This window comes from Buteo buteo, chromosome 11, assembly GCF_964188355.1.
Source record: "Buteo buteo chromosome 11, bButBut1.hap1.1, whole genome shotgun sequence".
Classification (NCBI taxonomy): domain Eukaryota; kingdom Metazoa; phylum Chordata; class Aves; order Accipitriformes; family Accipitridae; genus Buteo; species Buteo buteo.
In genome coordinates this window covers 31447684-31467608 of record NC_134181.1, presented here as the reverse complement: position 1 = coordinate 31467608, position 19925 = coordinate 31447684, and the positions used below count along the sequence as shown (strand labels likewise).

General features: G+C 40.7%; 2 protein-coding genes across 5 annotated transcripts in view; both read left to right on the top strand.

Moving 5' to 3' along the window:
- Nucleotides 1-12564, top strand: part of MPHOSPH9 (M-phase phosphoprotein 9) — a 31804-nt gene extending 19240 nt beyond the window's left edge. For all 3 annotated transcript variants that reach the window (XM_075041384.1, XM_075041385.1, XM_075041386.1), the window contains 12 exons: nucleotides 221-436; nucleotides 1307-1354; nucleotides 1725-1789; nucleotides 3591-3692; nucleotides 5255-5392; nucleotides 6088-6263; nucleotides 7045-7209; nucleotides 7534-7654; nucleotides 8472-8575; nucleotides 9407-9618; nucleotides 10163-10231; nucleotides 11502-12564. In XM_075041384.1, the coding sequence (XP_074897485.1) occupies nucleotides 221-436; nucleotides 1307-1354; nucleotides 1725-1789; nucleotides 3591-3692; nucleotides 5255-5392; nucleotides 6088-6263; nucleotides 7045-7209; nucleotides 7534-7654; nucleotides 8472-8575; nucleotides 9407-9618; nucleotides 10163-10231; nucleotides 11502-11603 (1518 nt within the window). In that variant the 3' untranslated portion in view covers nucleotides 11604-12564. The remainder of the gene's footprint in view (nucleotides 1-220; nucleotides 437-1306; nucleotides 1355-1724; nucleotides 1790-3590; nucleotides 3693-5254; nucleotides 5393-6087; nucleotides 6264-7044; nucleotides 7210-7533; nucleotides 7655-8471; nucleotides 8576-9406; nucleotides 9619-10162; nucleotides 10232-11501) is intronic.
- Nucleotides 12565-14847: 2283 nt separating this feature from the next.
- Nucleotides 14848-19925, top strand: part of PITPNM2 (phosphatidylinositol transfer protein membrane associated 2) — a 141428-nt gene continuing 136350 nt past the window's right edge. Inside the window, exon 1 of one of the 2 annotated variants that reach the window (XM_075041370.1) lies at nucleotides 14848-14908. The gene's annotated coding sequence lies outside the window, so the exon portion shown is untranslated. Of the gene's footprint in view, nucleotides 14909-15291; nucleotides 15573-19925 lie in introns of those variants that run through there. The other variant, XM_075041365.1, reaches the window with a different exon arrangement.

The following is a 19925-nucleotide window of genomic DNA, read 5'->3' as shown; positions in this document are numbered from 1 at the left end:
ATCTCTAGATATTTTAAGTCCTATGAAATAAATACTTACTTCTTTTGGGTTTTTAGTCTCCATTTTCATTCTTTATACATCACAGAAATGAAAAAAATTCTTGTTTAGTTCATGTGCAGATGTACCCTTGTTTTCTGTTTAGATGATTTTAGATTATGCTTTGTACTGAAATAAAAAATCTGCTAAGTAAGCATTATAATGAATGTTTTTTCTCCTACAGGCAGATTGGAGAGAACGCTTTTATGCAGTCAGTAATACTTCCAAAGTTTTGCAAGAACGTATTGAAGAAATGCGCACAAATAATAAAGAGAAGGATAACACTATCAGTCGACTAAAATCGAGGCTTAAAGATCTAGAGGAAGCATTTGAAAAGGCTTATAAGTTATCTGATAATAAAAACACAAGGCTAAAGGAAGAAAACAAAATGTTTCAAAATGTAAGTAAGAAAATGGGCAATGGTGTTTACAGTTGCACAGCACGTTAGGAACACAGCAAGTCCTGGGTATTTTGGAAAACTACTCAAAAGTTTACCATTGTAAAGTCTTAATGCACAACTAAGAGAACAGAAATTATTTAGCCGACTACTTAGTAGGCTAGGTGTTAGGTGATACTATGGACCTAATAGATATTTTAAAACAATGATTTAAGGCAGCAAGTGTGTACTTGATGTGATAACAGTTGTCATAGTCTGTCTCAGGTATTGTATTACTCTACGTGTTATTAGTTAATTTTATTTTTGGAGGTATTCCAGAAAGTTATTTTAGAAAGTTATTTTTTCCTCTCAAGCTTAGTGGGGATGGACTGAATTTTTCATAAGCCATCACAACTTGCTCAAACTGTTAATTGTGTATGATTTTAGGCTGAATCAAAGAAAGTATTCCTCTGATTCTTCAGTAATAGCTCTATGAACATTTAACTGGACTGGCAAAATGGGTATTAGCTGGAAAAGCTACTTCATGCTTTAACTCCTTTTTTACAATTAAAATTTCAAAATACAAAGTCAGCTTTAAAGTCAGTGAGGACTTTTACTGGTTCATTAGTCTCGTTCAGTTTCTTTAGAGATAAATAATTTGAAAAATAGAAGTCCATTGTATAAGTAGCTCTGTTTTGTCTTGTCTATAACTTTTTGTTCCAATTAGAAGACACTAAAACTTAACAAATACTATTAAAGTATATACTGTATCCCCTGTAGTGCTTCTGCATATGTTAGACAAGCAATTAGATGATTTTACAGCAGTCAACAAAACTGTTAATTGTATATGGTCTCAGTGTGGGTTTCTGTGTTCTTTGTTTTGTTTTGTTTTAGCTTTTAGGAGAATATGAGTCCCTTGGAAAAGAACATGAAAGAGTGAAGGTAAGTACACGCTAGTTAATTAAAAAAACAAACATGCAAAATATGTGATAATGTGCCATAGAATTAACTGAATTAAGTATTTTGAAAAAGATCAAATGGAAAGATCCATAGTTATTTTAACTGATAGCTTCTTACTACATCTTCAGAACCCTGGAGGGAAAAGGAGGGCGTTTGGAATGTATTATTTTCAAGTCACAGACAGCAAAAATACTGCAAAGTCAAAGCCAAAGAAATTTAATGGACTTCCTTTTCCTATAGGGAGGTGTATTTAATGTATTGTTTTCAAGACTGTTGTAGACTTACTCATTTTTTCTTTTAATACACTTCTATAGTTTCTAAGCTTTTTACTTCTTTCCTTGTGTACTTGTAGGATACATTAAATACAACAGAAAACAAATTGCTTGATGCAAACACGCAGATTTCTGATTTGAAAAGGTAAATGTGAAACTGTCTTATTATTATTTCAACAATATGAAATATAGGCCATGGCCTAAGCATTTACTCCTAGGTTATGAAGGCTGTAGATCTTGCAAGTTTAATTGCATCTAAATGAAGCATTTCATGTTGCTTTATGTTACTTTGTACACACTGTAAAAATCTTATTATTTTAGGATATGTAGTTTTTTTTCTACTTCCTCAATCACAATGTCTTCCAGTGGGATGTAATTAATAGCTTTCTTTCTGATGGTTGTCACTCAGCTAGCCTAGCCAGTCCACTGCTCAAGCTTTTTACTGCTACAGTTTTCCTCTCAGGAACCCCCAGCTTCAGCTAACCAGTCTCTGTTCTGGTTTTCAGGAGCAAGGATGTTGACAGGAGTTTGCTGTTCAAGATTATGGCTCCTAGGCATGAATAAAGGACAGAAAGCTGTTCCATGTATAGGGCAAGAGTAATACCTCCTGTGGATGTCCCTCATGCTCCCTGGATCTATTTTTTGGCTGGGAGAACAGAAGTCCATTGAGTTTTTATGCTTTCTGGGTAGGCCCTAGGCAAGATGTATGTGACCATCAAGGGCTTTACAGATACAAACATATCCTCTAGTTTGCGATTTCTCAGCCATTCCTTGTCAAGGGTGTTAAACAGTACACTTGCTCAGGGAAGTCTATAGAGGTGGGGGGAGAGAACATCTGAGAGGGCTCTAGGGCAGACATTGTAGGACTGTAATAAGGTGATGTTTCACGTCATTCATCTCTGAGCTTCTTTTGTGGGTATATGCTGTCATAATTTCCTTTTATGTTTTTATGTGAGCAGCTGAAACCCAGCCTGTTAGGAAGTTTTGGTTTTTTTTAATGCATCGTTTTTGATGATTCTTCTAGAAATGTGGCTACAAGTTTCACATCAAAATTAATTCCAAATGTCATTGCCACCAAGCATTAACCTGTGCATAGTCTTCAGCCAAAACCAGAAAAATAGCAAATACGATGCTTGGGAGATGTCACAGTGCATTCCTTTGCTGCTCAGATCCCCTGATTTTTCAAGAAGAAAAATAGAAATAATGAATAGGAAGAATTTAAGAAAGGAATAGAAGGAAGCCAAACCCACTCTGCCTTCAATTTTTATTGGAACTGTTGAGGAAATGAAGATAGTGTGAAGATAGTTCAGTGAAGTATTTCTATTGGTGCTTCTTTTTTTTCCTGCCTGATTCTCAGTGCTGCTAGCGAAGGACCATTCCAGACTGGGGAAACTGTAGTGGAAAAGGAGATTTTTATATCCTGCTCCAAAACCCTGTATTTCTCTTCTTCAAGTGGGGAATGCCTAAGATTGTGGTGCATTGTCGAGGGCTAGCTAGTTCACTGAAGGTGTGGACTGCAATATGTGGGAGAGAGGAGAATCATGTCAAGAGCCTGAGCAGCAGATTGGTGGAGTTACCTGAGTGACACACAGGAGATGGAGCCACTCATTAAATCCAGAGTCAGGGAGACCTTTGTACAAGTACATCATTTCAAGGAGGAAAAATGTTCTTGATTTGTTTTCCCCAGCACCTCTGAGGTGAATGCTTTGATCCACAGCAACATCTCCTGGTCCTATCTCTCTAGCTAGGTTACCTAACTTATTTAACTTAGTATTCAAATACATATTTATATATGTATTTAGATAGATAGATAAAAATGTAGTAGTTGCTCTTGTTCTGCTTCACCTAGGATATCTGAATAAAAATGAGTAACCTCTAAGAAATATGATGTATCTTTTATGTCATTTAAATAATTTTATAACGCATCTTTGCTACTTCCACATTAGGACAATTTCAAAACTCGAAGCTCAGCTCAAGCAGGTAGAACATGAAAATATGCTGAAACTTCGCCATATTACCGAAAGTCATTTAAGAACCTCTTGTGCCAAGTAAGTGAATGTTCCAACAATGTGAAAACAGGTCATGTGTTTTAGAATACTTTTTAATGTGTTTTGGCTAAAAATGGATCAAGATGATGTCAGTCTGTAGGCTAAACTGGATTAAACACGTGACGTGATCCAGAGACTTCACGTGCCAAGAAATTATTAAAAACAAATAAATACTGTGGATAATAGATGTGACTTGTCAGACTGTCTCTAGTCTTCCCAAATGAGTGTTTGATAGGTCTCAACTGCGCAGCTGAATTGGGATTCCCATACTCAACAAAGATTTTGGGAATAAAATCTAATAGTCCAGTTAGACATTGGAGGTTTTCATTGTGTCTTTGTCATTGATTTGAAAGGTTGATTACTACTTTTTATGTTTCTAAATATAGTTTGTACAGGTATCCTGAGAGTAGAGTGGAAGTTCAATTAGAGTGCATACTCTAGTTTGAATTGTGAATTTATGTTAAGGAAATTAAAGTTGGCCTGTGTTCTGTTTGTTTTTTTTTTTTTTTTAAAAAAATGTTTTAAAGACCTGAAAAGCTTTGCCCCCTTTGTTTTTTTTTACTTATTTATGGCTTCTTCAGTGTCTCTCCCAGTTCAGGGCTGATGCTGTGAAGCACAGAATGATAATGTAATGTGTTTCGTGGATGTCCATTTGTATATATTGAACAGTAGTATTTTGGGGGGAACCTGATTTTTGATGATTATGAAGATGCAAGAAATTTATGTATTAATATATTACAGGGACAGATTTCTGTTTAGAGTTATTTTAATATTTATGAACAAGATGCCTCAACAATGAACAGAAAAAAAGGAAGACCTGAACATGGTAGACTGTGTTCATCAGGGAGGAGGATCTAAAAGCCAGTATGGATTTGGAAGTTAATCTGCCCCTAACTGATCTCAAAGGCTCGAAGAAAGCTTCATTCCAATTGAATGCACAGCAGGATAGATTTACAGAATAGTAGTTACGGTTCATAGCTTGCATAAACAAGAACTCTTTTTCCTAATTACCTTCTACTTTCCTGTGGATAAAAATCACACCTTTCTTTTGATGTTTCATGATAATAATATACTCATTGATGCTATTTATCACTCTCAGCTCATGAACAGTAGCTTTTTCTTGTTTAGGTTTTTTGGGGTTTATTTTTTATTTTTCTAATAAATGGTGTAAAAAGGAAAGCTGGGCTCAGATGCTCTGAACTGTTGGAATAATCTACAACAAAATGTTTTTGTTTAATTACTTGAGAACTATTTGTTACCCAAACCTTGGTCTGAGTAAGCAGGATTAAATTGTAAGAAGACCTTTGTGGACTTCTGCATTCTGAGCATATTGTGTAATTTAGACTGAAACCTCAACATATGATTTTTTTTCTTAATATTTTATTTTTACTTTACAAACATGTTTTAAAAAGCGGTTATTTTTCCACAGTATTTACAAGTTTATTTGTTACTGTTTCTGTTTAACTAGAATAAATAGCTGTATTTTCTTAATTTTTTCCTTAAATTAAAAAAAAAATAAATTCCAAAGTCTTTCATAATTTTGAAGTTTTTTGTTCCCACAGCAAGTTGGCAACTCCTGATGTCAGCAGGCGAAAGTGGTTGATACCAGGAGCGGAGTATTCAATCTTCACTGGCCAGCCTTTGGAAGTCCAGGAAGGCCCCAAAGATAACCGATTAGAAGAAACCTGTATTCCTTCTAGGTGAGTTCGTTTCCTTCAGTCTCCACTATGATGTAAAGTTCTAAGAACAGTTTTAATCAGAATTGACTAGATTCATATTTTTAGGTTTTTGTACTTGTAAAATAGAGGTCTAAAAAAATTTCTCAGTGTTGTAGATGCTATACAATTCCTTAAAAACAAATAGCTTTCTTGCTTCACTAACCTTCTAAGAAGCAAGCAGCAGCCTTCAATACCTTTCTTGAAATATCAGAAAGCTTCAACTGTATCTTGCACCACTGTCTTTACGCTCTCCATGTTTCTGTCCAGTTGAGTTTGGACACAGTGTGCTCTGTTGTATTGGATGCGAGCTGTAGCAGTTGGCTGCAGCTTTTCACCAGTGTGAAACTTCAGGTGTAATTTAGGGTGTAATTTAGTAGTTTGCGTTCTTACTCAGAAGTGTCTAAAGCCGCTGTCAGGATGTATTTAGTTCTAAGAACATGTCAAGTCACCAAATTTAACTCACACTGTTCAACTTCGGATTCCTGAATTGGCTGTAGCACAATTGTCTGAAGTTCTTGGCTGAAATTAAAAAGCACCCTTAAAATTCTTGGTTTGATGACTGTAAATCTCAGACTAAATTCCTCCAGGTTTTTGTTTATTCAGCTAGTATTTGGATATATGAAATAAAGTAAAAAAACTTGATTTTTTTTTCCCTCCACTGCCTCACATTCTTTAAGGCACCATTCTCCTCCTGAAAAAGACTCCTCACAAGAAGACTCTTCAACAAACACAGTAGACAAGAAAGAAAATGAGATGTCAGAAGCACCAATTATAAAAGCCTTTAAAGAACTTGAAGAAGGAAAAGCATTTAAAGATTGGGGTACACAGACAGAAAAAGAAGACACGTCAACTAGTAACTTTTATTTTTATATTCCTGAACTTGTCTTTACTGGCTTTTCTTTGCATGTCTTTTGGTTTTGTTATTCTCAGCATTAAAGTCCATCAGGCTTGCGTGATGGGATAAAAACAGTTTTAGTGTGCAAACTTCTGGAGTTTTCCTGAGAAAATTCAAAATGAAACAGCTAAGTGACTTGTTTAAAATAGAGGGAATGCAAAGGTAGCTGTGAGGTATTAAGCTAGAGTGTAGTTAGTGCCCTTTTGCTAAGAATATCTCAGTATTTATAAACAGTTAATGGAGTCCTAACAAAGCTCTGGCTGGCTGTACATCCAGTTTAGCTTTGTTCTTGTGGTGTATCAGCGTGGTTTTAAGAAAGCTGGCATGTGTACTGTAGGACTGCACTGAGCTGTTCTAACAACACTGATTTTGGAAGCCTTGTAATTAGAAAACATTGAGTCTTTCTTAAATGCTTATATTCTTGGTTCAGGTAGGTACTCCAACCCTCTTTCCCCAAAGATGTTTTTGTCCTGCTTTCCACTGTTTCTTTATTAAATCAGTGTTCTTTAGCATCATTTCTCCTACATGCACTGCAAAGCATCCATTTTCATGAGTCAAACTATCTGCTTCATGAATATGATGAGCAGGAAGCGAGACTTGAGCAAAACAGCACAATTATGTTGATGTGAGGCAGACTAAGTGCAGTCTTTGTACAGTAAAAGCTGAGTACAGGAGAATATTTGTGAGTTCTTGTATTGAAAAAGATGGATTAACATAATAACTTTTTCCTTTTAATTAGAAACATCAAATCGACGTCAGACTGTTGGGTTTGTTGAAACTTCTTTAGTTGCTAACCAATCCCCAGAGAAAGGTAAAGACCAACACAGACCGAAACGGTACAGCTCCCCTTCTGGCCAGAGGTCGTCGTCCCTTCCTCCTTCAAACAGAAAATCGAATACTCCAAGTAAGTGCTTTTCTGAAGTTTGGTTCGTGTTACTCAAAAAGTAGAATCAAATAATGAAAGACTGCTCTAGAAGAAGGAAAAACAAAGGTAGGATTTCTGCATTATTCAAACAGTCTGAAAAAAGCTTGTCTATAATCGTAGAAAACATGAGAGTTCTAAGTTTATTTTCATTTTTTCTATGATGTGATGCACTGTTCATCTAATTTAAAGAAACATGTAGACAGCTTTGAAAAGCATTCTTTTAAGATGCAAGCATCTGATCATGAGTGGGAGATACTGCGTTGGGAGAAGTTTTAGCAGTTAAACTTACTTTGTCTTTTGCAGCAAGAAGAGAGATAATGTTGGCACCAGTGTCTGTGACATACAGCCCAAAACGATCTCCAAAAGAAAACCTCTCTCCTGGTTTTAGCCATTTGCTTAGCAAAAATGAAAACACAGTGACAAGGTATGGGTCTTGTGAATACAATTGTGTTCTGTTCATTATTATAGCAGCAGTATGTTTATGCAGGCTTAATGCTGCTGTTTCTTGTTCATTGAAAGTCCTAGAAAATGAGCCATATGAAGATTTCTGAATATAAAGCAAGTTTTACTTTTTAAAATCTGGCAAGAAAAATCTAGAATGATTTCCCATCTTTAGCATTCACCAAGATGAGATGTTGGGTTTAGTATTGACACAACACTGATCAGTGACAAAGAAGTTATAGAAGAAGTATTCTGTGGAGTAAGTCCAGATCAATGTGCAGCTTATCAAGAGATGTAAATAAAAGTTGAAAGTAGTATCTACCTACCTGTCATGGCACCTAAAAGCATGTTAAAAAATACATAAACTTAACTTGCTGCTAACTGTACTAGATACTATGGTTTCTATAGAGATCTTTGCTTGGCAAGGCTTGTAGAGTTTGAGAACATACTTACCTGCGAGATCAAAGTGTAGGACACGTGCATGAGGAAGAGGAAATGTCTAGCACCACTTTGATGGTTCTTGAGGATGACAACATGGGAGCTCAGTGTGTTTGGGAGTGATAGCTTGGCCTGCTGAAAGTCAGTCGGTCACATGAATGAGGTATTTTGGTGTGTGCAAATAGGAGTACATTGAGGTATGATACTATGAGCAGTAATCAGAAGACTTGCAATGCCTGTGAGATAGAAATTGTTTTATAAAAAAATTGTTTATTTAACCAAAAGGTGAAAAAGTAGAGAATATTGTATTGCTTGATACATGATTTCTAGCAAGTAATTGTTGTGTGCTTCCTGCTCTGTAGATTTGATATACTTCTAGATGACATGGAAACGGGTCCAACATCTACTTTACAGCACAATAATCCAAGAAAAAGACTCCAGTTTCTCTCATTAGATGATGTAGAAGGTAATCTGTCAAAGCGGGGGAACACTGTTCTTTATTTCTTTACCATAATTTCTTCTACATTGGTAACAGCTGCTTAAATAGAAAGCTGACATTTTACTCTGTGAAGTCCAACTTTTAAAAATCCTCTGACTCTTGTCTTATTCCTGTAGACAGAGAAATACCATTCTTACAGTATTTTATTTTTATGTATATGTGTGTGTGCATAAACACAATGGAACAACAAAAATAATTAAATTGAGAAAGAAAGGCAATATGTTTTCCTATGCTTAACTCAGCTGTACAATGTATATCTTAGTAGGGTCTCTATTAAGATGTACATACTCAGTCATACTAATAAAATTCTGTTGCTAAACATTGCATTACAGATAGCAAAGAGTAACTATAATAAAGCCAGTTGTTTCAGGTTTTTTAAATGATTGATTGAACCAAATCTTTCCTCACTTTTGTAATTCTTGTCACAATGTTCTGCTTTTGCTTTTTATTAATGCATTTATTTAGACTAGTGTTTTCATGACAGCTAGTCTACTTGGTGATATTTAGTAATGTTGTACCAGTAAAAGTAATTCCTAATTAGCACAGTACAGTAATCTGTTTGCTAACCAAAAAATATGCTGTGTTATAAAGATCACTTGAAAGATGACCCATACAAATGTTTTGCATTCTTCTGGGAGGTTTGTTTAAGGCAAGCTAAAGAGGCTTCACTCATCACTATCCTCAGCTTATATACCTTCATCACACTGCTTTTCTTGGTATTAGTTTATTTTTCTGTCCTATGTAGTCATTTCACAGGCAATTACAAAACAAATAAAAAGACCCCTATTTCGTTGATAGGAAGGCAGCATTCAGGTGTCAGACACAGCTCGTGTGCTGAATCTGTCAGTACTGGAATGAAGAAAGCGACAGCTTGGGACGAGAGGGGTGTGGCACAAAAACACGAGCCAGTGCTATCATCTTGTGAAGGAGACTTCAAATACGCAGCAAGGATTAAGACTCTGGCTGAAACAGAGAGGCTTTTTGATGAGCTGACTCAAGAAAAGCAACAGGCAAAGATTATTTTTATTTTCAAGTTGTGACAAAACATAATTGTTGTATGAGAGGTGAGGGCTGTAGCCGTATTCCTATGCAATGCGTGGCTGAAATTCATGCACAATTTCTAGTGTTACCCTAGGAACGTGCCATTATCATTCCCTGCTCTACTTCCCATACTCCAGTCTTTTTCTGTCCCTAACTTCATTAAAGGAGAGTCACTTTAACATAAACACAGTGTGAATACAAGGGTTGGAGTGAATTTCCTTTCTTCCTTAATGGACAATGCTTTAAATCAGCCTTTCAAACAAGGAAGCTTATTCTGGCAATGAAGAGTGCTCGCTTCAGAATGATCCTTGAGAGGGTCTGCTTATGAATGTTAACTTTTGTATCAGTTTTGTATGGCACAGTATTATGGTAACATAAGTTAGTGTTTAAGAACAAGACTGGACATGTATTTGTAATCTATACACCTCACCTCTCTTTTTGTAAGATGAGCTGGGAAAGCTTATATTGGCTCTTGAAACTATAATTTACAGCTGAAGTATTTTCTGTTATTAGATTGAGGCTGCATTGAGTCGAATACCTTGTTCTGGTGGAAGAATGACCTTGCAAGCAAGATTAAATCAGGTGACAAAGCTTCTACGTATGACTGTTCTCTTAAATTGCTCTTCCACAACTTGAGACTATATAGTGTAAAGTTCTGCTATATAGTAAGGATGATTACTACGGGAATTTTTCTATACCACTGAGAATTATTCCTGAATTTGGCTGAATTTTGAATCTGTGTGAAGGATTCTTCTCTATTCTCTAGACATTACTGCGTTAGAAGATAATAAGGAATTTACTGCAAGTTAATTATAAACACACTCTGACCTGCTGTGTAAAAGGTGTAAGTCTGGATCATTTGTATGCAAGTGATTCAGAAAAGAATAATTAGCCCTGCAAACACTTGATTCCCCCAGCCACAAACTGACAACTTTTGTTTTGTGTGAGTGTGTGTATATATACGCATATAAAGAAAAAGTATGTGTGTGTATACATTTATATACTACATATTGTATATTCTGTGTAAGACTTTTATATCTGCTATTTTTTGTACTTGGGATGCATTTTTCTGAATTACTGCAAGAATAGTCTTCTTGTGATAACACTGAGAGGTAGTTAAGGGCAATACATTAAGAAAATGTAGTGACTGTGAAATAGATCGCTGAAGCTGTAGAGAGGATGTTGTGCTGGAGAAGAAAGTGCAGAGTTTAGTTTTTCTTTGGTTGGATTTTGTCTACTTGAAAGTACAAAGAAGAAAATAAGGCAAAAATAAGTAGTGTAGGTGGAATACAGGAGAGTGCTTTTTTCTTCGGAAAGCTCTGCAGACTCTTAATAAAAACAAGTGTCTCAAAGTTGTGTTTTAGAGGTCTCTGCGAGGCCTACAACTTCAGCATTTCCTAAATTGTAATCCCAGGGCTTGTCATCAATTTGAAAGTACAAGTGCATTCCAGTGAATCAATACTGCCACTCACTACACTAGTCAGCTGTTTCCTAAATGTGTCTCCCTAATTATCAGCCTGTCCTAATTCTTGTCAAGTGTATCTCATGCAGTTTCCCAAGTCACATGGAAGAAACCAAAATATCTGAAACAGTTTTTAAAAAAGCCAACAACCCACAAATACACACACATACATAAAAATAATATGAAAAGTTTGTAGGTCTGGCTCTAGGTTTTGGGTGCTAACTGAATGCTAGTAATGCATCAAAAATAATACCAGTTCAGTATAGGAATAATAGTAGTTTCTTCATTTTAGAAGGATCATTGGATTTTGTTGTGTGTTATTAAATCCTCTTTTTTTTTCTTCTTTTCCTTTCTTTTATTTATTTAATTTTCTTTAACTGTTTCTTTTAGGAAGCCCTGGAAGATCGCTTGGAAAGGATTAATAGAGATTTGGGGTCAATACGCATGACTCTGAAAAGATTTCATGTTTTACGTACCTCTGCAAATATTTGACAATTCTGTCTTGAATGCAAATATGCTTTTTTTTTTTTGCACTAATATGTAATTATGCACTCAGTAAATGCAAATTGTTTTGTATTTTTATAAACCCTCAATAGTAGTTTTACAACCATGTTACCCTTTACAAACAGCAATATTTTGTACTTCAAACAGCCACCTATATTTTAAACATATTTTTGTTACACTTGAGAAATCAATGTTTATCCTGTATTGTAATATTTTTAGAAATATTAATTATTTTTAAATAGTGATATTCAATTTATAATAAGAATAAGAAACTAAAAGGCAGCTTGTTTTCAGAAAATGATAATGTTATCCTTTTGCACTTCATTTTCCTCACCATTTTATAAGTATTTATGGTATGATGTAAATACTAGCCAATAGGAAATTTTGAACTTTAATACAAAAAGCAACATGAATTACCTGTGTTAAAGCTAACTACTGTTATATGGTAAATCCTTGTAATTTAAACCTTATAACATGGATATTTTCCATTGTGACAAAGCTGTGAGCAATACTTTCACTATGGCTGGCTGGCTGCAGATCTGTATGTGTTTTGCTAGTTTGGTTGCTGCTGGCTGTGTTAGAAAAATATTGCTCTAAATTATTTGATGTCTCCCAACAGTCGCAGTGAGTAGTGGTTTGATACCACGAGTACCAGGATTCACGAGACTGACAGCAGCCATCCTGTCTCCCAGTGAGCAACTCGACTCCAGCTGACGCTCCAGGACTGTAACTACTTAATCGAAGTTACTGTTTTAATATGCCAGGCTGGGTTGTGTGCCATGCCAGTGTTATCACGTACATTACCAAATCAAATCCAAGCTGTATTTGTGAATATACATGCATTTTTCTTGGTGAAAAATACATATTTGCTAGTTGGCATATTGCTGAATTACTGTCCAACATTGATATTTTAATTTGTATTTTAATATTAAATAAATGTGTAATTAGATTCTTTCCTCCTGCCCAAGAACAATAATAGGTTCTGGGATATTACATCAGCGTTAATGTAGGTTTTAATCATATTGTGTTTCAAATTCTGTCCTTGTTCAAGATGTTTAGCCACCAATGATGTGATTATAAGGCCAGAATAGCTGTCATAAAGGAAGCTTGTGAAGGTCTGATTCTAAAATTAGAGTGCTGTGTTTTAAGATATTTGATGAAGAACTGTCCTACCTATGCACAGTCTTTTTGAAAAATTGTATTTTTTTCAGCCACGTCTGCCCTGTGGGTTCTTTTAATACAAGATCCGATTTGGGGGAGAAGTCAGGGATGTTTGTTACTAATTTTCCCCTTTACTCCAAAATGTAGAAATTGGGCCTGGACGTTTGGAGATAACTTGCTCAAATATATTTCCCGGCTACACGAATAGATGTACAGTTTTGATGGTATTCCATATTCTTACTTCTAATTTTTACTTAGAAGGGGTTGAGGGAAGAAAAAGAATTTCGACTTCCCTGTGCAGCACTACTATTGAGCTGAAGAAGTTTTCCCACCATTTTAAGTTATTAACAGGTACAATTTAAAAGTATTCTTCAAAAGTATCATTCAGCCAGCAGGATTTTTCCAGGGAATCCATCACAGGAAAATTTCAGGAGTCCACTAATGGTCTTGTTTTCTTTCATCAGCACTACAGCAAAAACAAACAGAATTTTCCTGACAGAGATTAGAAACAAGTAGGTAAATCAGTTCAGCTATTTCACTGCCTTTCCTTATAACCTCCCTTTATCTCCTCTCCCTTCTTTCCAGTGCTATTCATATTCATGTACTCTTTTTTTATTACATCCAGAAAACTGAATTGTGAGTCAGGATTTATTTTTTAATCAAAAGTCCTCCTCCATCTGTTGGAGCTCTTTAGGCTATTTCTGTTCTATTATAACACTGAAGCGGGGGGGGGGGGGGGGGGGAAGGGGGGGGGGGGCAGGGAGGGGAAAGTAAGTGTTGCTCTTAGTAAACTTCTAGGACAACCTTTTCAAATAAATGCCTGGCTTAGGGTGACCTGTTCAGTATGGTGCCTTCGGCCTCATTCTTCAAAGGGGTTGAGAATCTGCAGTTCCAGATTAAATCAGTGGGAGGCCTGAATGCTCAGTGCTTCTGAAAATCAGACCTGAAGCATCGAAAAGTGGGGCACGTGAAGCACGTGTTTGCTGTGCACTTTGCTGGACACTTTTGTCTTTTTTTTTTTCTTTTTTTTTTTTAAATCCCTTTTAAAATTCTTCCCCTTAACACGAGCAAATTGCCTGGTTCTGTATTTGGGGACAAATAAGGACTTCCAGAGAACCAGAAGCTTATGCTACCTCTGAGGAGGACTTTAATCATCTTCCTCTTGCCTTCTTCCACCTGACACCTCTCAGCTATGTAGGCATTTATCACCTTTCCAGATCTACTAGGTTGTACCTGGAGCCCCAGGCTTTGATCTGTCTCAGACTGCCCTTGTGAGACACTCCCATGCATAGTTTTCTCTATGATAAAAAACATTACAACTCCTTCAGCTCTGAGATTTAACCTTTGGAAAATAAAATTTCCATTTGTCCACATCTCTAAAAAGCAAATTAAAAAAAAACACCAAAGTGTCTCTTTGTACCATTGGTAGCTTTAGGTATAATCTGCCTTACATTGGGAACTTAATCTGTAAAAAGAGCTATGATGTGGACCAGAACTTACAGTGGCAATGCAGTTAGTGTTTACAAAACAAACTTGTTTAGGAGGCAGGCTAGGTCTGGCCCCGGAGCACGGGCATAACTTCTCCGAGAAAGAGCAGAAATGGGAGCAGGTCTTGCTGAGGTGCAGGGGAGCCCTTGAGGATGAAGACTAAGAGCTCAAAGCATCAGCTGTGCAGCTCTCTTGCAGCTGGTGAGTTTGGAATTATCCAGGACTTAACAAGGGGCTGGTTGCTGGTAGTGTTTTGCATTTGCAAAGTGGAACAGAAGTGATGCATCCTTAAAAAAAAAAAATCCACCACAGGAAACGGACGGATGTTTAAAATGGTACAGCAGATTTTGTTGCTGTTTTTTTTCCTGAGGTTTCTGAATAAAACGATTGCTAAACCTTTCGTGATTTTTTTCCAGTCTTTGCAGAGATTAAAGTTACAGGAGTAACCAGCGCTGCTCCAGTCTGCAAAAAGTCCGGTGCCGGGGACTGGGTTAGAGCAGAGGCTGGGCTGGGGCTTCACCCACCACCGTGGAAGTTCGGCTCCCCCAACCGAACCGTTAGTTACCCACCCTTCCCGCGGGCGCCCTGTTAACGGACCGAGCCGGAGAGGGAACCCAGCGCCGGGCAGCGGCTGGAGGAAGGCGGTAAGAGCGCCGGCGGCGAGCCGCAGCGCCCCCCGCCCGGCCGCCCGCCCCGGGGCCAGGGAGAGGCCCCCAGACCGCTGCCGAACGCGCCCCGGGGGCCGCCGCGGCTTCGCCCCCGGCCGGGCAGAGCGGGGCGGTCACCGGCGCCGAGCTACGTTTCCCGCCGCGGCCGGCAGGCGGCGCCCCCGTCCCGCCCGCCCGCCGTGCGGCAGCGCCGGCCCGGCGCGGGGAAGGAAGTGGCGGCTCCCCGCGGCGGTGGGCACGGCGCGGGCGGGGGAATAAAGCCGTCCGGCCGGCGGCCGCCGCGGCAGGGCAGCAGGGGTAGCGCCGGTGCCGGGGCTCTTTGCCTTTCCCGCTTTCTTCCCTCCCCACTACCCCCCCCCGCCCTCCTCCCGCCCTCCCCCGCAGCGCGGAGCTGCGGCGGCCCGCCCGCCTCGCCTCCCCCCGCCTCCGCCGTCCCCGCGCCGCGGCAGAGCCGGCGGGTGAGGAGCTGCCTTGCGCCCGGCCCACCCTCGCCGGGGATTATGCCAGCGGAGCGCGGGCATGTCGGCAGGCAGCGACTCGTAAGCAGCGGCAGCCGCCGAGCCGCGGCGGCGGCGGCAGCAGCGGCAGCAGCAGCGGGAGCAGCAGCGGGAGCCGCGGCCGCTGCGCCCGGGAGCAGCCGGTGTGTGGTGGGGGAACGCGCGGGCGGGTGGTGGTGGTGGTGGTGGTGGTGGTGGTGGGCCGCCCCCGGCACCTGGCGGCCCCCGGCACCTGGCGGTCCCCCGGGCCGGCCCGGCCGTGCCTCAGCGGGGGCGGGAGCCGCGGCGGGCCCGAGGGGAGGGTGAGGGGGGAAGGCCGAGCCCGCGGGGCGGCTTCAGCCTCCTCCCCCGAGGGGCCGGGGTGGCTCGGCGGGCGCCTCGGCGGGCGGCGGGGGAGGAGGAGGAGGAACGGCCCCTGCGGGCCGTGGCGTCGGCGGGTGGCCGGCCGGTACCTCCGGGCGCTCCCGCGGCCTGAGGGAGGTCGGGCCGTCTACGTCCCCGCCCGCGGCCAGCGGGATGCGTCGGCGGTAAAAGTTTGCCGAATAGAGGAGTAAATGACAGGGAGGGACAGGTCTGCTGCGCCGCGGGGTCTCCGGGCGGTGCGGCCATAGCAGCGCGCTGCCTCAGCTCCTAGTTATTGCACACGACATAACGAAGGACTCGTAGCCTTGCCCTGACATACCCCGCTGGTGTACTAATGAGGTTTGGTCGTGTTACACCCCTCAGACTCCCCCCCCATCCCGTTATTCGTTTCTCTCCGCGCTGGCGGGTCGTAGGCAGCAAGCACCTTTCTCCTCTGCCCTCTGCCGTGGTTTGAGTGTCGGGGGACGGGCACCCTCTGCGCCGGGCGTTTCGTAATGGCAGAGGGAACGTTTTCGGTAGGTCGTGGCTGGACGTGCAGGAAGCCGTGCCGGATGTCGGGGAACCGTGCCGGCAGCCTTCAAGTGCTATACGTGTGAGGCCAAAGCGGACCCTGCCCATGGGAGAGCCTTCGTCTTGGCCGCAGCCCTCCTCGTCCTCCTGCCTCGGTTACTGCATCTCTCCGGCTTGAATTTCAACGAATTCAGCTTTGGCAGAGGCACCGGATGGAGACTTGTTATGCGGTGGGGAAGGTGGTGGCCCACCGGCCCCTCGGACAAGGCCTGGCTGTGAGGAGGGGGCAGAGGCGCTCCCCGGGGATGGCCTCCCTGCCTGTGGTAGAAGAGGGGTGAGACCTGCAGCAGCCTCACAGAAGAAACGCCTTTGACTAATTACAGCTGAAGAAGAACCTTGTGGGCTTTTGGGGCTTGAGACCCACCCCCCTGTGGTCACTGAACTGCTGGGTGGCTGACTGGCCTTTCTCCTGAGCTGGTGCCGCCCCTCGGGAGGGCAGGAGGAAGAGATTTTTCCCTTTAGAAAGAGCAGAGTGCCCGTTCCTTAGCTGAATGATGAGTTACGAGAGGGGATCCTCTCTGCTGGGCCTGATCCTTTCTCCTGGCCTCCCCGTCACTTGACGGAAGACCCCCTGCCTGGTGCTCCCAAACAACCGTGGGCTCCATTCTGGAGTATGCTGCTGTCCCACGGCAGCAGGCTACAGCATGAACAACTTCAGCTTTTTGTGCAGCTGCGGGAGGGTTAAAGCACGCCCTTCACTTCCTCGCCAACCCCTCTCACTCCACTGAAGAAGTGGAAGCACAGAGGAGTGCACTGAGGTGCTCAACCTGAGGCTGGAGCATCCTTAGCAGAGCCAGGAACGGGGAACCCTTCAGAGTAGTGCGCTGTTCGGTCAGCCACCCAATTCGGTCCTGTCACATTTTATGTTAAAATGCTATGATAGAGGTAAAGTTTATTTAAACTGTGTATTTAAGCAAAAAAAAAAAAGTTTCTTCCTGTGTGAGTACCTGCTCTTAAGTGAGAGCTTCCATCTTCTATGTGCTCTGTGTGTCTGGAAGCAGCTAAGTGGGTAATAGGATGCTAAAAAATGTCTTCAGTCTTTGAAGACATAATCTTCATGTGCTCAGCTCTGTACATGACAGTGGTTCAACAGAACAACAGTAATAGATTAGTCTTCGCAGACATCAGGACTTAAATAGGAGGTGGTTTGATTGCCTGTCGAAATATCTATGGCCTTATCCTCCTATTGCATACTAATTCCCTCTCTGAGCCCACATCTTTTTGCTCGTGCTGTATTTTTATCGTGTAGTTTATTTTTGTCATGACTGCGTTGTGCTCCCGAGTAACACAAGAAGACTGCGTTACAGAGTTCAGCGCTGGCTTCTGAGTGATTTTTTCCACTGTTGAATAGGAGACTGCTGTTTGTAGGGCAGCCTTTTTCCTGGCTTTTCCCAGCCTTTAGCAGACCTTAACGCCTGTGATGGTTGATAGATCACTGTACAGCTGCTTATACTGACAGGTAACCAGCTCGTTGTCTTGGCCCCGGGCTGCTTGGTTATTGAAACGCCTCCTTGGGATATACAGAATAAAGAATGGCCAAGCATGAAAGCTTGGTTGCAGACTTGTCTTGGCTTGCTGTTTTTCACAGGAATGCTGCTTTGTTGTCCTTGCACTGTGTTGTGATTGTGGCAGCATTGCTGAGAGGGAAAGAGAAATGAGCAAGCAAGGGCTGGAAATGCAGCTTGTTGTTGTTCTTGCTTTTGATAGAGCAGACTTCTGGTAGGCTGCTAGGTTTCATCAATCATATTTAAGTTTCTGTCACTAACTTTTAATTAAAAGCATGGTTGATACCACTTTAATGAATGTACGGATGTTAGCCATCTTCATGCATAAAAATGCTTTTTAATTCCCTTACTATTCCCTTTATGGCCCTTAGATGCTTTGGTTACCATTTAAACAGCATACAGTAGCAGCTGTTTATCTTCTTAATATAACTTTTTCTTGCATCTGTGTTCGGGAAACAGTAATGGTTTGAGTAAACAATTCCCTGGTATCCTTTAACAATATTTTTTTAAGTAACTTGGCAGAAAGGGTCTTAAGTGATGTCTAAATAGTGAACTCCAGGGCTTTTGCTGACAGTAGCCCTTAGCCTAATGTAACTGCTGAAATTGTTAGTTGTTCTTCATGCTTACGTGAGGTGTTGAGGCAAGTAAGCAGCCCTCAATGTATGACTTTTGATTCTGATGAGCTTAACAAGGATCTTTTCCCCCAAATTATAACTTATTAAAATATCCTTTCTATTTTGGGTTTGCTTCTGATGGTGTGTATCAATGTGTTTGTCGCTTGTTGTGCATCTAACAGCCCGAGCGTTTATTGTGATTTACCATCTGGCATGTGGGAGTTTTATCTAACTTCTCGTTTTAGTTGACAGCGACCAGTTTGGAAAGACCTTGTCCTGATTTTTTTTTTTTTAAATAGAAATTCTCAAAACTTACAACTGACAGTGGTGCTAAGGGGTTTTGAATTTAAATAAATAGTCTCTTTTTATTCAATTTGTTACTGCTTCTGTGAGTTGGCCAAATAGAGGAGCAGCACATCCTTCAAGCAAGTTAATTTAAAGAAGGTTCCTCCTATAAGTCCAAAACAGCATTAATCTCCCCACTGCATTTAAATAAAAATCTTGTCATTCAGTTGCTGTCTTGGCAGCCTGACTGGAAGGCTTCAGAAAATGGCAAGCGAAAGCTGATGCTTACTCCTGAGTGTAGTTTGTCTCATGCCATTCATGCATATTCACGGTAATGTCCTGTTCTAGGACCAGCGTAATCCATTGAGAAATGTTTTTTTTCACATGATGTTTTTCTTTTAGGCTTCCTCTTATTTGAGACACATGCCTCATTTCGAGGAGAGGAACAGACATCAACGTCTTTCTTCTCTTTATTTTCTTAGAAGGAAAAACCAGCATCTAAAAACCATGGTTTTCTTAATAGCCAATTCCTCTAAATGGTGAAGATGCCTTCTAATTTAATTTTAAAGCTGGCTGACATAGGGTGTGATGCAATTAATATTTCTGTTTAGCTCCCCAAATTAGTAAGATATGTCTAAATTTAATTTTGAGCCTGAAAGCATCTTATAAACAAAAATGTTCTGTAGTATTCAGTGTGAATTGAAATGGAGTAATTAATGTGGGGGGAGGGAATAAATAAAACACTTTATTTTTAACTTTGTTTCCTGGGTGTTGGAGGAAATCCAAATGCCACAACATTGTACTGAGGCAGAGGAGTCTGTCTGAACTCACCCCTGAACTGAGAGGGAATGTGGCTTCTCTAATCATGGTGTCCATGCCAGGAGTCCTATGAAATTTTAAATGAACAAAGTAATGAATGATATTTAGATGTTCTTAATGTAAGAAGAACAAAACAGTTTAGCATGAGGCCAACTCAGATCCTATCACTTCAGGAGTTTTAATCAGTGTGATGCCAAGTCACGCAGAGCTCCTGAAGTCATACTTGTGCATTTTCTATAGGCAAGGGGTTTTGCTGGTGTGACTGTTTCAATAGTGGTTTTTTTTTTTAATAAAAAAAGAAAAATATCCCTAGAAGCTCACAGCAAAATGCTTCAGTAAA